General features: G+C 58.1%; 1 protein-coding gene across 1 annotated transcript; it reads right to left on the minus strand.

The window, feature by feature from the left end:
* Positions 1-936: 936 nt before the first annotated feature.
* Positions 937-16,435, minus strand: COPE (COPI coat complex subunit epsilon). The gene is made up of 10 exons (XM_035728753.1): positions 16,263-16,435; positions 10,957-11,019; positions 9,540-9,640; positions 7,032-7,184; positions 5,765-5,818; positions 5,452-5,533; positions 4,348-4,503; positions 2,434-2,502; positions 1,299-1,373; positions 937-1,154 (listed from the first exon to the last, which is right to left on the minus strand). Exons 1-10 carry the CDS (start codon positions 16,386-16,388, stop codon positions 1,107-1,109), a joined length of 927 nt encoding a protein of 308 aa, XP_035584646.1. The 5' UTR covers positions 16,389-16,435; the 3' UTR covers positions 937-1,106.
* Between the last annotated feature and the right edge of the window lie 51 nt (positions 16,436-16,486).

A 16,486-nucleotide genomic window follows, 5' to 3' on the forward strand; every position in this document is an offset into this window, starting at 1 on the left:
GGATAGGGGCGGGCCCTGCCCCTGGGAATTCTGAGCTCTACGCCCTGTCCTGGCGACCAAGCACCAGCTTGGTCAGGCAGCCACCTCTGAGGCAGATGAGGCCAGACTCCGGCAACACAGGTCTTCCCTCCTTCCTGGGAGAGGCCCAGACACTGACCTCGGGACAAAGGGCACAAAACCCTGTCCAGCCCACAGAGCCCAGTGCAGCCACAGGGGCTTTGCAGGGGCTGTTCATGCTGCCTTGAATGAATGCTGGTCCCCCCAGAACCTGGACTGGCAGATCCTTCTAGTTGTTCGGGTGGTGACCTCATCTGAGAAGCCCAGCCAACAACTCTCCCCTGCCCGCCTACCACCCTCTCTGGACAACAGGGGCCAGCTGGTGCCCTGGCTTTCTCTTATGGAAGAGTGCTCACCATGGGCTTCTCCAGGTAGAGAGCTCAGCGCCTCAGCCACTGTGGCCCTCCTGCGCCCACGGCCCCCACGGCAGGTCTCAGTCTTGGCCAAGGACTGCCCACAGGGCAGCAGCGAGGAGCAGGGACGGGTCGGGCGGGGCAGGGTGGGCGTGCATTTGCTCCTTGCCCTCCCCATGTGACTGAACTGAGGCCTGAGTGCTTCCTACCTCCCTTGCCACCTACAGACCACCCTGGGATACTGGCTCGGAGTCCTGATGCCCCAGGTGATGGCGATCACCACTCTATACCTCAGTCTCCCTGGATGCCAAGGGAGCTTGGGAGACATGGCTGTGCCACCCAGAGCTCAGCAGCATGGGGTGGCTGTCTGAGGGGCAGGCAGTCGGTGCAGCTGCTGCTCACAGGCCCTGGTCTCCAGGGCTCCCCTCCCAGTGAAGGCCCTGGAGGACGGTGCCCAGGACCCTCCCTTCTGAGCCTTGGTTCCCACATGTCCCTCCCCAAGCGGCCAGAGCAGACATGGATCAGGTGGGGCTTCCCACGGTGGAGATGTTTATTGACAAGAGCGGGGCTGGGCTGGGCTTCCAGCCTCCACTTCTGGCCAGAGCAAGCAGGAGAGCAGGAGAAGGGGCGCCTTGACGGCGGCACAGGTCGCTGTCCTGTGGCTCGGGAACCACGGCTGGAGCCGGCCTCACGCACTCACGCGCTGGGAGCGTACTGTAGCACCAGCCGGTCAAAGTCATTCTCCTTAAACACAGAGTGTGGATGGCGCGGGGGGGGGGGGGGGGGGGAAGAAACAAAGAGAACATGAGTCGGGACCCCCGTCACTGGCCTTCCCCAGCCCCGCCTGGGGGTCTGGGGACCTGGGACAGCCCAACAGTTTGGGCTCACCTTGGCCTGGTACTCCTTGATGAAAGGGTGGGACCGGTGAGCGTCCTTCAGCTGGGACAGGTAGCGGTTTGTCACCTGCAGGGGAGAGGAGGCCAGATGGGCTGAACAGGGGCCCCCAGGCACCTCTCACATACAGGGTGAAGGGAGGGCTGGGGTGGGGTGGGGGCTGCCCAGCTGACCCCAAGCAAGAGCCCCCATCTTCCATCATCTCCATCAGCCTACCCTGGAATCTGGCTGATGACAGGACCCTCAGGGCTGGGGCGGGAAGAGGGGGGCAGCTGACACAGAGCCTACATTCAGCACACAGTGGAAGGATGCACCACAGGGTTCAGGCGAGTGGGGTGGGAGGGACCCAGGCCCTAGGAGAGGGCGGAGGGCCAGGAGGAGCAGAGGGCAGGTCAGAGGGAACAGGGCTGGGAGGGGAAGCGGGTTTGTTCTGGGCACACTGTATGGAGAAACCCCAGAGGTCTTGGTATTAGAACCTGAACCCCAGACAGAGCCCTTGCTGCCACTCGCCCCACCTCCCCAGGCCCACCCCCACTACATGGAGCGGGGGCAGCTGTCTCCCTGAGACTAGGGGTTCAGTGCTGTTTGTGGGGTGACTGGGAGAGTAGTCCTGTCTGTACTACACTAGCCCCGAGGCTGCCCAGGGCCCTTCTATAAGGCATGGGTGACAGACTGCCAGGAAGCCTGGGGGTGGGTCCCCAGCCAACTGGGCCAGTCAGCCACCTAACCAGTGGTGCCCCAGAGTTCTCCCTCCCTCCCCGCCCTCAGACAACGTGGGCTCACAGGGATTGCTCCCCGGGCCCCTCTTCTTCTGTTCTTTCGCCCACCATCCACCCAGAGGCGGCACAGGTGGGGGTCCTGGCTCAGCTGGCCCTGGCCCGGGCACGCTCTGAGACACATGCCACTAGTTCACGGGGCCCACGGGAGCAGCTGGCCTACAGCCTCGGCACCCACAACACCACCTTCCCAGGGCCCCTAGCACTGATGGCGACTGCACCCCGTCCAAAGGAGTGGCTTTGTGCCCAAGACCCTGAACTTCAGAGCTGGGGCCACACCACAGACCTCTGCCCACCTCAGGCTGGCGCCGTGGAGAGCAGAAAACCTCCCTGTGCCGGGGGGGGGGTCCTACCTCAGGGGGCTTGCCCAGGTGCTGTGACAGGACAATAAGGTTGATCAGTGTCTCCGGGTGGCCACTGTCCTGGAAACACAGGGGCATAAGCGAGCAGGGTCAGCTCCCCCAGGCCCCCGACTTGGCCTGCCCACCCCCATCTCAGGTGCTCCCACTGACCCAGGGTGAAGACATGACCCACACAAGGTCACACCCTCAGAGGTGGGGCAGGGGGTGGGGCTAGGAGACCCAAAGCCCACCCACTGGCCACTCTGCAAGGCAGTGACCTCAGGGCTCTCCTTTCTGCCTGGGAGGCAGTGCGGTGGCAAGGGGGGGCCCCAGCCCCACCCCGCCTTCCTGGCCTCCCTGCCTCTCCCCAGCAGCGGCTTCTTCCCCTCTGAGCCTGTTGTCTCATCTGCGGGCCAGGATGAGACAGAGCCCCCTTGCCGGTTGCAGTTTGGGAGGGGTTATTTATCACACCAGTCGCAAAGGAACAGAGCCCAGCCCAAGGCAGCCTGAACACCATCACAGGCAAGCTGTCCCTCTCGCTGCAAAAATGAGGTCTGAGACCACGGGGCACACTGCGTCCGCCCCTCCTGCTCACCAGGGCCCTTGGCAAGAAGCTGCCGGGAAATTATCAGAACATCCAAGCGAGGGACCTCACCCCACCCACCCACACGGGGCTCTGAGGCACAGGGAATCCCGGGAACGGGCCCTGGACCACCTCGGCCAGGACGGTCAGACCACTGCAGGGAGCCCTGACTGGGCACTTGGAGCAGAGACACGGCAACCTGGACCCGAGGCGTTGTAGGTTCGAGGGGCCGCACGGACCCCAGCCTCTGCACAGACCGGCTCCACTCCATGGCTGCTCTTCTTTGGGGAGACTCAACGCCTTCCCACCTTAGTTTCCTCAGCGGTTGTCATGGGGGACAATGGCACGTGTTCACAGAAGCAAAACGAGGGGAACACCAAAGGAATGGGAAGGACAGTGGGAAAGCACGGGGTGGCCCACAGGACCGGGACGACAGGCCATGGCACGCCTCAGGCCATCGAGGGGTCAGGGCCACGGGGCAGTAAGCCAGCCCAGGCGGGGTCGCGGAGAATGAGGACAGATGGGTGTCATTTAACTGGGGACCCCGCTGCCCTCTCGTTTTGGGGCAGAGATGCCCCACCAGGCCAGGCATTCCTGACGAGGCCTGACTGCACCCAACAGTCCAGCTAAGGTCAGAGCCTGTGAGGAAGGCACGGTGGCCGGCATGGACACAGGGCACCCTGGCGGGGCAAGGCACCTCCACGCGTGCAGCCCAAGGAGCACCTGACTGATGGCCCCTGGCCCATCCCTGGTCTGCAAAAAACTTCCTGATGGTAACTCGACCCCTCGCACAGGTAAAAGGGAGAAAGCCTCCTACTGGTGTCTGTTTCTTGTTACATCACGAAATGTTTTCCAAAAACGGAAAAAACTTTCACGTTTCCTCTGATTATAAAAGTAACACACAAGACCTCACGCGTTGGTCGGGGGAAGAGAGCGAGGGCTGCCCTGCCAGGGCCCCACTCTCAGTCCCTCTTCTAGACCCGGGCAGGCAACGTCTCCCATCTGCATCCCGCCCTCCCCTTGGTAATGAACGGCAGGCATCTCTTCCAAGTACTGGTTCAGGTGAGGAGTCACATCAAGAGGCCCCCAGGCCTGGCAGCCAAGGTGACAGGGAGACCTCTTGCTCAGCTCAGGCCAGCTAAAGCCCAGGCCGATGGGATCTTCCCATTTCTAAGAGAAGCCACGATCAACATTTCTATTTGCAATCCGATTCTTAGCTGATTTGGTGTTAAAATAAACTCCCACATGGTCACATGCCAGGCCCATGGGGCTGCCTCTGCAGCAAGCCCCGCATCCCCTGCCGCCCCCACCGGGAGCCTCGGTGCAGGCTGGGCCTGCCGTACCTTGTCCAGCGCCTCCTGGAGCACGCCTTCAGCGGCCTCCCATCGGCCCTGGGCCATGTGGCAGGCCGCCTGCCCGTTGAGCAGCAGCAGGGTGGATGAGCACTTGTCAGCCATTTCCTGAAAGATGTAGTAGGCATCCTGCAGCTTCTCGCCACCCTGCAGGGACAGTTCCAACATCACCGGTTTGTCACCCTGCTTCCCAGCCCTACCACCACCCGCTCCCTCACAGAGCAGGGTGATGCCAGCATGCCAGCAATTTGCTGAGGTGATGCCGGCGTGGCCAGAGCGCGGCAGGCAGTCCCTGGAGCCCTGTCACTGGCAGTCCGGGTTCTGAATGAAAGGTTCTGTCTGCCTGCTAAAGACGTAGCATCACTCTTAGAGGGGAGCCTGAGACCAAGACGTGCTTGTGAAAAAACGCAGAGCTGGTGAAGAGTGGGCAGGGTTCACCCCGCTAAACTAGATACTGGAAGCCAGCTTGGGTGAGGCCTCAGTCCCCCAAGGCCAGTGCAGGCGCACGCGGATGGGGAACACATTTTAAACAGCCCATACAAAACAAAAAACAAAAAACATAGCTTAGAGAGGAAGCCCAGTGCCAAAACCCAGAAAAAGGGCCATTGCCAAGAAAGGGGGAGCGGGTGCCCAGGCATGGGGGGAGATAGGGGCTGGGCACAGGGGAAGGTGTGTGTGTGGGGGGACACTGTCCACTGCCCAGTGACAGGAGCCCAGGGAGCAAGCTGAGCAGGAGCCAAGCCCAGGGTGAGCCCTGGGAGGCTGCACTGCCAGGCAGGCCCACTCGCGCCATCAAGTCTGGTTCCAGAGCACCCCAAGCTCATTCACTCTGGCTCTGGTCACGCTGCTCAGCTGTGAGGAGCCAGGAATGGGGCTGGGGCTGCGCAAGTGCAAAATGTGCCGGGGCGCACTGAGCTGGGGGCTCCCCTGGGGGACGGGTCCTGGCCCCAAAGGAAGGAGCAGGTCCAATGTGTCCACAGCAGCCTGTACCAGCACCCTCCCCACAGAAGCGGCCAGCACGGGATGCAGGGGGCACCCCCCACCTCCCAGCTCTCCGATGCTCCCTCGTTCCCCCAGCACGGCCCAGGGGCTCACCACAGCCAGATTGACCCATGCGGTGGCCAGCTGGGTGAGGGTAGCGTCCTCGTCCTGGTCCTGCATTTTCTTCAGCTCCTTCCTGGGGATGGAACAGGAGGGTAGGAGGGAGCCCCCCGCACTCCTGCTCAAAGGGCACACACTGGTGCCGGCTCGCGGCCCCGACCCGGCCGCCCCCACTACACACTTGGGAAGCCCACCCCAACTCTGCAGGTCCCACCCTCCACATCACAGAAGGAAACTGAGGCAAGGACGGCACCATCCCTCGTCCCAGGCAACACCCTGCGGGGAGGGTCGCATGGGAGAGACGTACCGGGCAAGGTCTAGGCGGTCCAGCTTCAGCAGGATCTGCACGGTCATGGCCATGCTGCAGGATAGAGAGGCAGTCAGCCGGCACCCTCGCCACTCTGCTGCCTATCAGGACTCCCCCGTGTGGGCGCCACCTCCAGAACATTCCTAGGAGTGCTTAGGCCACCAGCCCTGCCTTGCCTAGGGCGATGCTGAGCCACACTGGACTTAGACCCAGGCACTGTGCAATGGGCCAAGCTTCCCACCGCTTCCCAGGGCCCTGGCTTCCCCATTTCACCAAGCACACGTGGGGCTGGAGCTTTCATGAGGTCCCAAATCGTCCCACTCTGACTACCCTGAGGCTGGGCATCCTTTCTGCGCCCCACTCCTGGTGTGAGGGGGACACTGGCCACCGCCCAGTGGCAGGAGCCCAGGGAGCAAGCTGAGCAGCCACGCCCAGGGTCAGGCCCAGGGAAGGCTGTGGGTCCAGTCACAGAGGTGCTGGATGGGGCAGGTGCTCACCCCCTCTGGTTCCCGCACCCGTGGCTTCCCTCTCTGCCTGACAGCTATGACCACCGATGATGTATGTAGTCACTTGTTCCCACATTTTCCCGCCCAGATCAACCTCTGTAGGCGTCTGAGAAATAGTTACAGAGTCTGCTGCTTTGTGAGCTGTGTGCCAGACCGATTTCTAAACCACCACAAATCCCTTTCTGGATAGAACAGGGATAGAAACAAGAAACAAAAATGAACCTGTAACCAACCAACCAAGGGACAGCAGGCCCCAGAGAATTCACAGGGGAGAGGTGTCGCACTCTCCGGGACATGGCGCCGTAGATGCAGCGCTGGCCAGAGTCACCTTCTGGGGTGAGGGGTAGAGCCTATGGCGCGCCGCAAGCCCTGGAGTGCCGTGAATGGGGGCCAGCCTCGGGGGAGGGCCTGGGGGAACGCGGGGAGGACATGGAAAGGCCCGGGCCCAGGAACACAAGGCTCCGTGGTGGGGGTGGGGGTACAGAAACCACAGGCAGAAACAAAGGTGCTTTCTCCTCTGCCACCGGGAACGGAGGGTTTCCAGCCCTGGGAGCCGTGTCCTTGGGAACGGCAGCCCAGCCGTGCAGAAAGGACCGAGGACGGGAGCTGCAGCCTGAATGGGAAGCCTGGGCCCCACCGGTCTCTGCCAGCAGCCCCCCACTGTTCCCATGACAACGGCCAATGAGGCACTGAGCAGCCTGGAGACCAGAGGGGCCGCTCAGGCCACCAGGCCTTCCCCCTGGAACAGGGAGGACACTCACCACTCCAGGCTGTCCCCCTGGTGCAGGGCACGCAGGGCTGCATCTGGGTTCTGGTCGTGAAAGTAGATGGAGGCAGCCATCAGCAGGAAGGTGGTGTTGGTCACATCCACGCTCCTGCTCATCTCCCGGTCCAGCTCAGCCACAATTGAGTCCCTGCAAGACAAGGCTGCTGAGGGCCTGCAGCCAGGGGTGGGAAGCAGCCTCGCCCCCATGGGAGCAGACAGGTCCAGAGAGGGTGGGTCAGGCGCCCAGGGGAACACAGCAGCTGCAGGCAGAATGGGCCCAGCTGTCTCCGTCGAGCCCCACTGGGTGCCAGCTTCACCGCCTTCCCACCTGGCACTTCCCACCATCAGGCAAAGAAACGGAGGCCTTGTGAGGAGATGTGGTGCAGGAGGGGCCATGTCCACAGAGCAGTGCAGATGACTGCCTAGGCCTACAGATCCAGGGGGCTGTGGTGTCCACACCGCCCCGGACGTGGAGGGCCGGGCCAACTCGCCGGGGACGCCTCTCTGGAGACAGGAAGCCACACAGATGAATCTCACCCCAGTGACATCGCTGCCTCCCCAAGGAGGCCGGCTGCTCCTGGCAGGTAGGCCACATGCTGGGCTGGGGGCCAGGCTGGAGTCAGCGCTCCGCCAAGAATCAGCCAGTTCCCCCAAAGGCCATAGAACATCTGAACCATGATCTGCTTAACTAGAAAACAGAGCCAAAACCCCTTGTTCCAAAAGGCTGCTGAGCAGTTGACAGGAGAAGGGAAGGGCCAGGCTCCGAGTCACCACCAGACAAAAGCTGCTGTTCAGAGTCCACGAGATCTCCACAAACACATGCAGGTCACGTGGGCTGCTGGGGGGCTGCTGGTCAGGATCTACATCTAAGGCCCTGGAGGATGGGGACACTCCTGTCACTGTCCTCATGACCACCAAGGGGCCTGATGGACAAATGACTTCACATCTGAGACTATTTCCTGCCCTGCACACCTGGACCGCATACAGGGTGTGACAGAGAGTTGGCATGGAGCCCTCGCGGCCACCCCATGATGTTCCCTGCCTGGGAACTTACTGAGAGTAGACATGCCACCTGCCATTGTTGATGTGATGCGAGCGTCATGCGCTCTGTTACTCAAACATGTCATTGTTCACCTACAGGTGCCGGGACTTGCTCCACAGCCTGCTTGCTGGGCTGGCTAAGGGGCAGTAGTTTGGGCTGCCAGGACGGATGCACCCTGAACCCCTCTGCCCTCCTGGGCCCCTGCCCCAGGCCCCACAGCAGCCCCTGCTCCTAGAGGGTCCCAGAGTCCCTTCCTCTTCCGAAAGGAGAATAGGGCTTGTCACCCTGGCTCATGAAGTGTGGAGAGGGAGAAAGGATAGCCTCAGGAGCCTGCCTGTCTTGGTGTCCTGGGGCTGCCGTCACAAAGCACCACAGACTGGGAAGAGGCAAACAGGAATAGACTCTCTCAGAGAGAAGACGCTCTAGGAAGCAGGAGTCTGATATCCAAGTGTGAGCAGGAAAGGTTCCTTCTGCGGCCTCTGAGGATGAATCTATCCCAAGCCTCTCTCCTGGCTTCAGCTAGCCGCCCACAGCCCTTGGCACCCCTTGGCATGTGTCACCCCGATTCTGCATCTTCACACGTGCCTCCCTCTGTACCCTTCTCTGTCTTCTCCTCTTATGAGGACACCAGCCTCTGGATTCAGGGTCCACCATATATCCTATTACCTATTTACATTTGCAAACACCTCATTTCCAATGATGTTGCATTTGTGGGTTCTGGGGATCAGAACCGGGGGGGGCCCCATTCAGCTGTCACTGCTGACAAAGTAAAGCCCCGAGCCTCAAGCTTTAAGGGAGAAGGAGCCCAATCAGGAGCCAGGGCACATAATGCTGCCCTCCATAGCACGGTGGCAGGGGCCACAGCAGGTGGTCTCACCCACACCTGGGACCCGAAGACAGCCTCTGTGGCCCATAAGAGGAGCACGGTATCAATGAGGTCACGGTCAAGTCCTGATCTAAGGAAGTTCCACTAGGCAGAGACTGGGCAAGACTGTTCTGTGAGGCTCCTTGCCGCTAAGAGGGAGGCTCCAGGGTGGAGGTGGGGTCTCAGGGCTGCGCAGGGGAGCAGAGGAAGACCCACAGAGCAGAGCGTCTCCATGTCATGGGCTAGGCTGTTGCCCTATCCCAGGCACCCTGTGGGGAGCAGATGTGAACATAAAAGTTCCTAATCCCAGGGGGGCCTCACGACCAGCCATTCCTGGGGTGGGGGAAAGGGTACAGAGGAGCCGTGGGGCCCGCCACGTCATGCTGGTGCCCCACGGCACGGGCGAGATAAGGTCTCACGACTCCCACCTGCAGAGGCAGAGGCAGAGCCCATAAGCACCTGGGCAAGTATCCTGGCCAGAAACAGAATGAATGGCTCATACAAATGCCCCCGCAGGGTAGCAATGTGCTTTCACTGAGGCTCGGGGAGGTAAGAAGGTAGGGAGAGAGAGCCCACCCCTACCCTCCCATCCTCACCTCCGGCTGTCGTTGGCCAGGTACTCAGCGAACATGCGCACGGCCTGGAGCTCAGGGGCCGAGGAGGGCTTGATCTCGTCCAGGACCACACCATACTTCCTCTGCAGTCAAGATAAGCACGCCGTCAGCTTGGCCTACTCTCCGCTGTGGGGCTCAGACCTCAGCTCCAGGAACACATGAGAGCTTCTTAGGGCTCTAGCAGCACCCTGGCAGAGCCCCAATGCCTGGAACGAGCGGCTGCCACCAGCGCCCACCACCCCCAGGGACGCCACCCCCCCCCCGCCGCCCAGCCTGCCAGGGGCCAGCCCTGCTACAGCACCTGCTGGAAGCCAGCATGGCATCACTTGTCACCTGTCAGGCCACGATGCCCACCACTCTAGCTGAAGACCCCCGCTGTCCAGCCCCTAGCGCTGAGGTGACAGGGCGAGGGCCCTGCCAGCTCTGGGGGGAATGCATCGCCCAGGGACAGGGGGTCTGGGCGTCAGGACACACACCCCCTCCCTGCTGACACACAGAACTGGTGGTAGTGGTCACTGCTGGGAGGGGAACTGGAGTCAAGGTCCCATTTTCACTACAACCCTCTCTAGGTAGTTTTGATGTTTCTGCTGCCACCTACAGGTGTTCTGTGTGTACACTTCGCACAAATACATCACAAGGAGATTCCGAGGGACACTATGGCAGCCCCTCTGCCGAAGGCCACACATACTGTCAAGGGCAGGGGGCGGGCGGGGGGGAGGTCCCATCAGACTCCAGAACACTCCACAGGGGGAAAGACATGAACAGGACCAGGGAGCCACGCAGGGCCTGATGTGAGGTGGGGGCAGCCGCGGAGCCATGTGCCCAGGACAGATCACAGTCCAAGACTGAGGCCGGGGGGAGGAGGCAGGTGGGAGGCCGGCTGCCGGTGGGCGCTGGCAGGGGAGACTGGGACAGGGCACAACTCAGTCCTCTCTGCACCATCTGGACTGTTTGCACGCCCAGGGCAACATTCCTAGAGCCTGGAATCCACTATGGCCTCGACTTAACAGCAGTGTCAACCCTGGTGCACCCACCCATGAAAGCACCCCATCAATCTAAGACGTGAGTAGTAAGAAAAGCGGCCTGTGGGCTGGGGATGGGTACATGGGAGGCTCTTTACTATCTACTTGGTTATTCCGCAAACCTAAAACCGTACTAAACAAACAAAACCTGTTGATTACCTAAAAAAAGAAAAGGGAGAAATCCCTACACTGGGCCTTGGGCCTGGTGAGTCCACAACCTCAGGGACACGGCCACCTACCTGTGGAGGCCACACCGGCTGCTCAACGTCCTGGACTCTGCCCTTCCTTGTCTGTCGTCCCCACCCCCGTCCCCGCCCAGCACTCTGTTCCTTTACTCTGTGGTCCCAGGGCTTTGGCGGTCACTAGCCCACACTCACCTGTGCAAGGTATGCTCTGTACAGGAAGACATCCCTTTCCACGTCTCTCTCCGGGCTTGAGGGCTGCGGAGAGAGAGAGACAGGTCAGGGTGCCTGGAGCCACGTGCCAGACACATGGAAGCCAGGAGCAGGCAGCCTGCCCAGTGGACACTGGGCCTACGTCCCAGCCCTGATCTTGTCCAAGACCACCACCACCCTGGGAAGGGGGCTCAATCCTCACCCACATCCGTCCAGGTGAAGAAAGTGGGGCACCCACTCCAGCAGCACAGCAAGGAGCCAGGGTGGAGCCCACGCCTTTAACCACTGGACATGTGGCCACTCATACTGACAGGCACCCCCAGGGTGCAGCAGATCAAAACAGAAGCTGCGCAGTGGTATGGGTGGTCCGAGATGTTGGGGGAAAATGCCCCAGTGCCTGGGTTTGTAAAAGTAGAGAAAACAGAGGCACCTGGGTGACTCAGCCAGTTAAGTGTCTGCCTTTGGCTCAGGCAGTGATCCCAGGGTCCTGGGATCAAACCCCGCATCGGGCTCCCTGCTCAGTGGGGAGTCCGCTTCTCCCTCTGCCCCTCCCCCGGCTCATGGTCTCCCTCCCTCTCTCTAATAAATAAATAATATGTTAAAAAAAAAAAAAAGGTAGAGAAAAGAGGCCTGGGAGGATTCCCATCCAGAGGTGGATGGGTGATTCTGAAGAACCGATGGGACCCAGGACATGTGCAAAAGGGACTTTACTTTTTGTAACAAATATTTCCATGCAGCCTGTTCCTGTCCTGTTTTTGTTCCGAAACACTTTCTAAACACAGAAAACAGAAGAGACAAAGGTTTGCTTCACTCAGAGGACATTTCTAGGAGAGCTCAGCCAGCTGCCCGGGCACAGGGACATCCGCGTCCAGCTGGGGCCATGCCGCTCAGCCCCACCGCTGCACAGCCGGGGAGGCCTGGTGAGAAGACTTCACACACTGCTCACTCTGGGACTGTGGGGAAGCCCCTGAGCCCTGGCCAGGCCACGAGGCTCTGGGGGAGCCGACCAGAGCCAGGAAAGGAAGAAGGCTCGTAAGGACTCGGGCAGAAGCTGTGTGGTGAGTGCTAGGCAGATCTCCAGATCTGAGAAAACAGGAATGGCGTGTTTCTGAGCAAATGCTTCTCCATTTGCGGCTTGGGGATAGCTCGCCAGAATTACCTGAGAACAAAGCCAGGAGGCCCACACCCACCAATGCCAGCCGACCCCAGAGTGGCCCCTGACTGCCCCCAGACAGCTCAGAGGTGCAGCCAATCCAGAGGACAGTGAGTACCATGGGGGGTTGGGTAGTGATGGGATGGGGGCCACCGTCAGGATGGCCACACTGGACCTTCAGCTCCTTGAGGCTTTCTTCACTGCTTCGTCCCCAACACTTCGTCACCATCTTGTGGGCACTTAAGAATGTCTGACAAACAAGGAAACGTCACGATGGTGACATAGCACTACATCCGATCAAGGGCAATGACACCCTGGGTGTTCCACGCGGGGCCACCTCAGCTCAAGTCTGTCAGAGATTGCTGGGGCCACTGTAATGAACTACCATAAACTAGGTGGTTGGAAATAACAGAATATTATTCTCTCATGGTCCTGGAGGCTAGCAGCTCAAAATCAAGGTGTCAGCAGGACCATGCTCCCATCAAAGGCTCTATAGGAGGATCCTTCCTGGCCTCTTCCAGCTTCTGGGGGCTCCAAGCATGGCTTGGCTTGTGGCCCCATCGCCCCCCAACTCTGCCTCCAACTTCTCTGTCTGCCTCCAACCTCTCTTTGCCTTTTTCTTAGAAGAGCACCACTCACTGGATTTAGGGCCTATCTGAAATCCCAGCTGATCACATCCAGAGATCCTTTATGGAATTATAACTGTAATGATCCTTTTGCCAAATAAGTCATGTTCACAGGTTTCAGGTGAACATATCTTTTAGGGGACACCGTTCAACCCAGTATAGGCTGCCTAAGAGAAGGTTTAGGTGGCCCACGGACCAGAATTAAATCGCATCGAATGGCTCAGTGGGGATAGGGAGAATGGCATGGTTTTGGGCCAGTGCATGTTCCCCACGTCACCAAAGAGAGAGCAGTTCCCTGGCTCAGAGGCTGGGCTGCAGTGTGCCTCCACCCACAGCGACTACCAGTCCGGTTTCCGTGACTGTTTCCAGTCCCTCTCTAAGTATAGCAGAGCACGCTGGTCCTCCCTTTCAGCAGCGACGGAAAGTCTGAACATTATGACAGGAGAAGACGCAAAGAACGTATGGCTGATATAAGTAGAACACACAACAGAAGCCAGACAGCAGAGCATGACTGTGACGCTGAATCTCACAGTGACCCTGGCGAGACAGGGGTCATTGTCCCTATTGGACAAGACGGGAGACAGGTGCACAGAAATGCAGGGATTTGGCCCTGGCTGCAGAGAGAACGTAACAGAGCCAGAGTCTGAGCACAGGTCTTTCCTGATCTTCTCACCGTCTACATGCCCCAGGAAGGAGGCACACAACTGTGGTGGTGAGCCGAATAAAGGACACCCCCCTGCGATGTCCATGCCAGTCCCTGGGAACAGCTTCCATTCTGTCACCAAAGGGACCTCAAAGATGTGATGAAGGTTATGGATCCTAAAAATGGGGAGAGTATGCCAAGTCATGGGGGAGGGCCCAGCCTAATCTCAGAAGCCCTTAATAGCAAGAACTTTAATAGCAAAGGATAGTCAGAAATAATGCAGCACCAGGAGAAATCCCAGCGAACCCAAGTGTGAGAAGGATTCGACCCGACACCCTGGGGCTGGTTCTGACATGGAGAGACCCTATATAAGACTGAGGATTGGAGAGAAGCCTCTAGGAGCTGAGGCTGGCCCCTGGCTCAGAGCTAGCAACCTGGAAGCATATTCTTCCCTAGAATCTCCAGAAGAGACACAGCTTGGCCAACACCTTGATTTTAGCCTGATGTGAGCCATGTAGGACTTCCCATCTACAGAAACTGAGAGATAATGAACTTGTGTGGCTACAAGCTGCCGTTTGTGGTCATTTGTCACAGCAGCATCAGAAAACAAATACAACTGCACAAGTGTCATTTCAAGTGTGACAGCTACCTGAAGTCCATTTTAGGCTTTATCCCCATGATGCTCAGGGAAACCAGGTACACTGTCAAAAGTCAGAAGCATGACCAAGCAAGCCTTCTCTATTTCAGAGTCCAAAGTCCTCCCAAGCCTCTGGCTGCCTCGGTGAAGAAGTCCTCCGCTCCTCTGCTTGGTGCTCCAATGGCCTCCCACGCCTTCAGAATAAAATCCAAACCCCGACTGTGGCTCCCGAGGCCCTGCCTAGGGCCCTGCCCACTTCATTCTCCATCCTCCCCCTGCCTGCACTCACCCCACTTCTGCTACACCAACCTTTTATGCTTGGACTACCCGGAGCTCATCTCTGCCTCAGGACCTTGGCAGCAATTTATGGGGTTAGATGCATCTCAAGGTTCAGTCTCAGGTTCAAATGATGGTCAGAGAGGCTGGTGCTTACTGGATCACTCCCAGAGTCAGCAGCCTCCTCACCCCCATTTTCCAACTCAAAACCTTCTTTTTTTTAAGAGAGGTGTATGTGTTGGTTTTTTTTTTTTCTTTAAGTTTATTTATTTTTTTTTACTCATCTCTACACCCAACATGGGGCTCGAACTCAAACTCACAACCAAGATCAAGAGTCATATGCTCGGGTGCCTGGTTGGCTCAGTCATTAAGTATCTGCCTTCAGCTCAGGTCATGATCCCAGGGTCCTGGGATCGAGCCCCGTATCGGGCTCCCTGCTCAATGGGAAGCCTGCTTCTCCCTCTCCCACTCCCCCTGCTTGTGTTCCCTCTCTCGCTGTGTCTCTCTCTGTCAAATAAATAAATATAATCTTTAAAAAAAAAAGTCGTATGCTCTTCTGACTGAGCCAGCCAGACACCCCTCCAACTCAGCACTTTTTGTCTCACCCCTTAAGCACTCAAGTTATTACATATTTACTCGCTTCTTTACTCGTTTAACCTCTCTAGGACACCAGGCTATATGAAAACTAATAAAAAGAAAACTAGTTGAAAACAGAGTCAGGAGGCCAGAAGGGGGAGCTCTCAAGCCCTGACACTCCAGGTCAATGGCAGACCCCAACAGAAGAGAGGTACCATGCATTCCCCACAGGAGGAAACATACACTTTACCACCCCCACAGGAGGATGAAAGATTTCCTCCTTGCCTGGCAACTGCCTAGCCAAGGAGAGACTGTCACAACTCAGGCAATGAGAAGCCACTAGACTTTGAGCTCCCAGTTTACTCCAATGGATTTTTTTGTTTATAACAGCCCCTCTCAATTCCCCCTTGCCCCTGTGAAAGAGCAGTCCTCTTTGTTCTCTGGATTTGCCTATGGTTTTGCCATAGGTTACACGTCCTAAACTGCAATTATCCATTTCCCCAATAAACCCATTTTGCTGGTAAAATAACTGCCAGTTTTCTTTTTAAGGGTAACAACAACGAGGGCCGGCAAGACCCTGTCAATTTCACCACTCTTAGAGAATCGCCAAAATTTCACAAAGTGTCAGTAACGTCCATGTCACTCCCTAAAAGTTCCTGCTAAAGGACCTGCCGCCCCCTCTTGTTATCCACTGGCTGGGCCCTGCCTAGCAGGGCTATTTTCTAGCTCTCAAATGGCCAACCTCATTCCCATCACTGTCCATCACACCACCCCCTGACTTCTTGTTTATTTACTCGTTTACTGTCTCCCTGAGGAACTTGAGATTTCCAAGAGACCACGGAGTTTTACCTATTTTATCACTGCTTTGAACCCAGCACGAATACACTGCCTTACCCATAGAGAAGCTCAATGAGGAAATGAATGAATGAATGAATGAATGAATGAAATGAATGGGCAAGTTTGGGGAGAAATAACCGAGCTAGTGGAGCAGGGTAACGTCGAGGAAGCCATTTCTCTCTTTAGCATCCTAAAATGAGAACAACAATCCCTACTTCACGGGTATTGAGGGTATGGTGGCACACGTGGGCTCTCCACAAGTGAAAATTACTATTATTAATACTATAGTGGCATAAACACCTCCCTTACTCAAATGCCTTCCACGGCGCAGAACGAGCTCTCAGAGTGAGAAATATCAAAAACTGTCACGGCTTTGAATTTTGTCATAGGCAAGGGTAACTCCTCACAGCGCTCTGAAGAGATACGTTGGGGGGAAAACGCCGCAAGAAGAAGGAAGAGTTTTTAAAAAATCAGAGCGCGACCAGCGGCCACCAGGAAGCGTCTTTCGCCCACCATCCCCTCGCCCCCGAGCGGCCGCACCTTCACCCGCTGCGCCTCGTTAATGCACTGCTGGTAGCTGCCAATGTAGAAGGCATTCTTCACGTCGAACAGCTCGTCCACTTCCCCGGAGCCGCCGGAGGCCGGGCCGGGAGCCGGAGGCGCCATAGCGCTGTGGTCCCAGTTGCTCCTCTTCCGGAGGGACACGTCGGCCGGAAGCAGAGAGTCACCGCAATGCACGCTGGGTATTGTAGTTTACTCGTTCC

This window comes from Zalophus californianus, chromosome 1 (genome assembly GCF_009762305.2).
Source record: "Zalophus californianus isolate mZalCal1 chromosome 1, mZalCal1.pri.v2, whole genome shotgun sequence".
Lineage (NCBI taxonomy): Eukaryota > Metazoa > Chordata > Mammalia > Carnivora > Otariidae > Zalophus > Zalophus californianus.

Coding starts and splice junctions, on each gene's coding strand:
- COPE (XM_035728753.1), bottom strand. CDS start 16,388: ATGGCGCCTCCGGCTCCCGGCCCGGCCTCCGGCGGCTCCGGGGAAGTG. Junction 5,534..5,764: donor GACCGCCTAGACCTTGCCCG/GTACGTCTCTCC, acceptor TTCCATCCCCAG/GAAGGAGCTGAAGAAAATGC. Junction 2,503..4,347: donor TCCAGGAGGCGCTGGACAAG/GTACGGCAGGCC, acceptor CTGTGTTTCCAG/GACAGTGGCCACCCGGAGAC.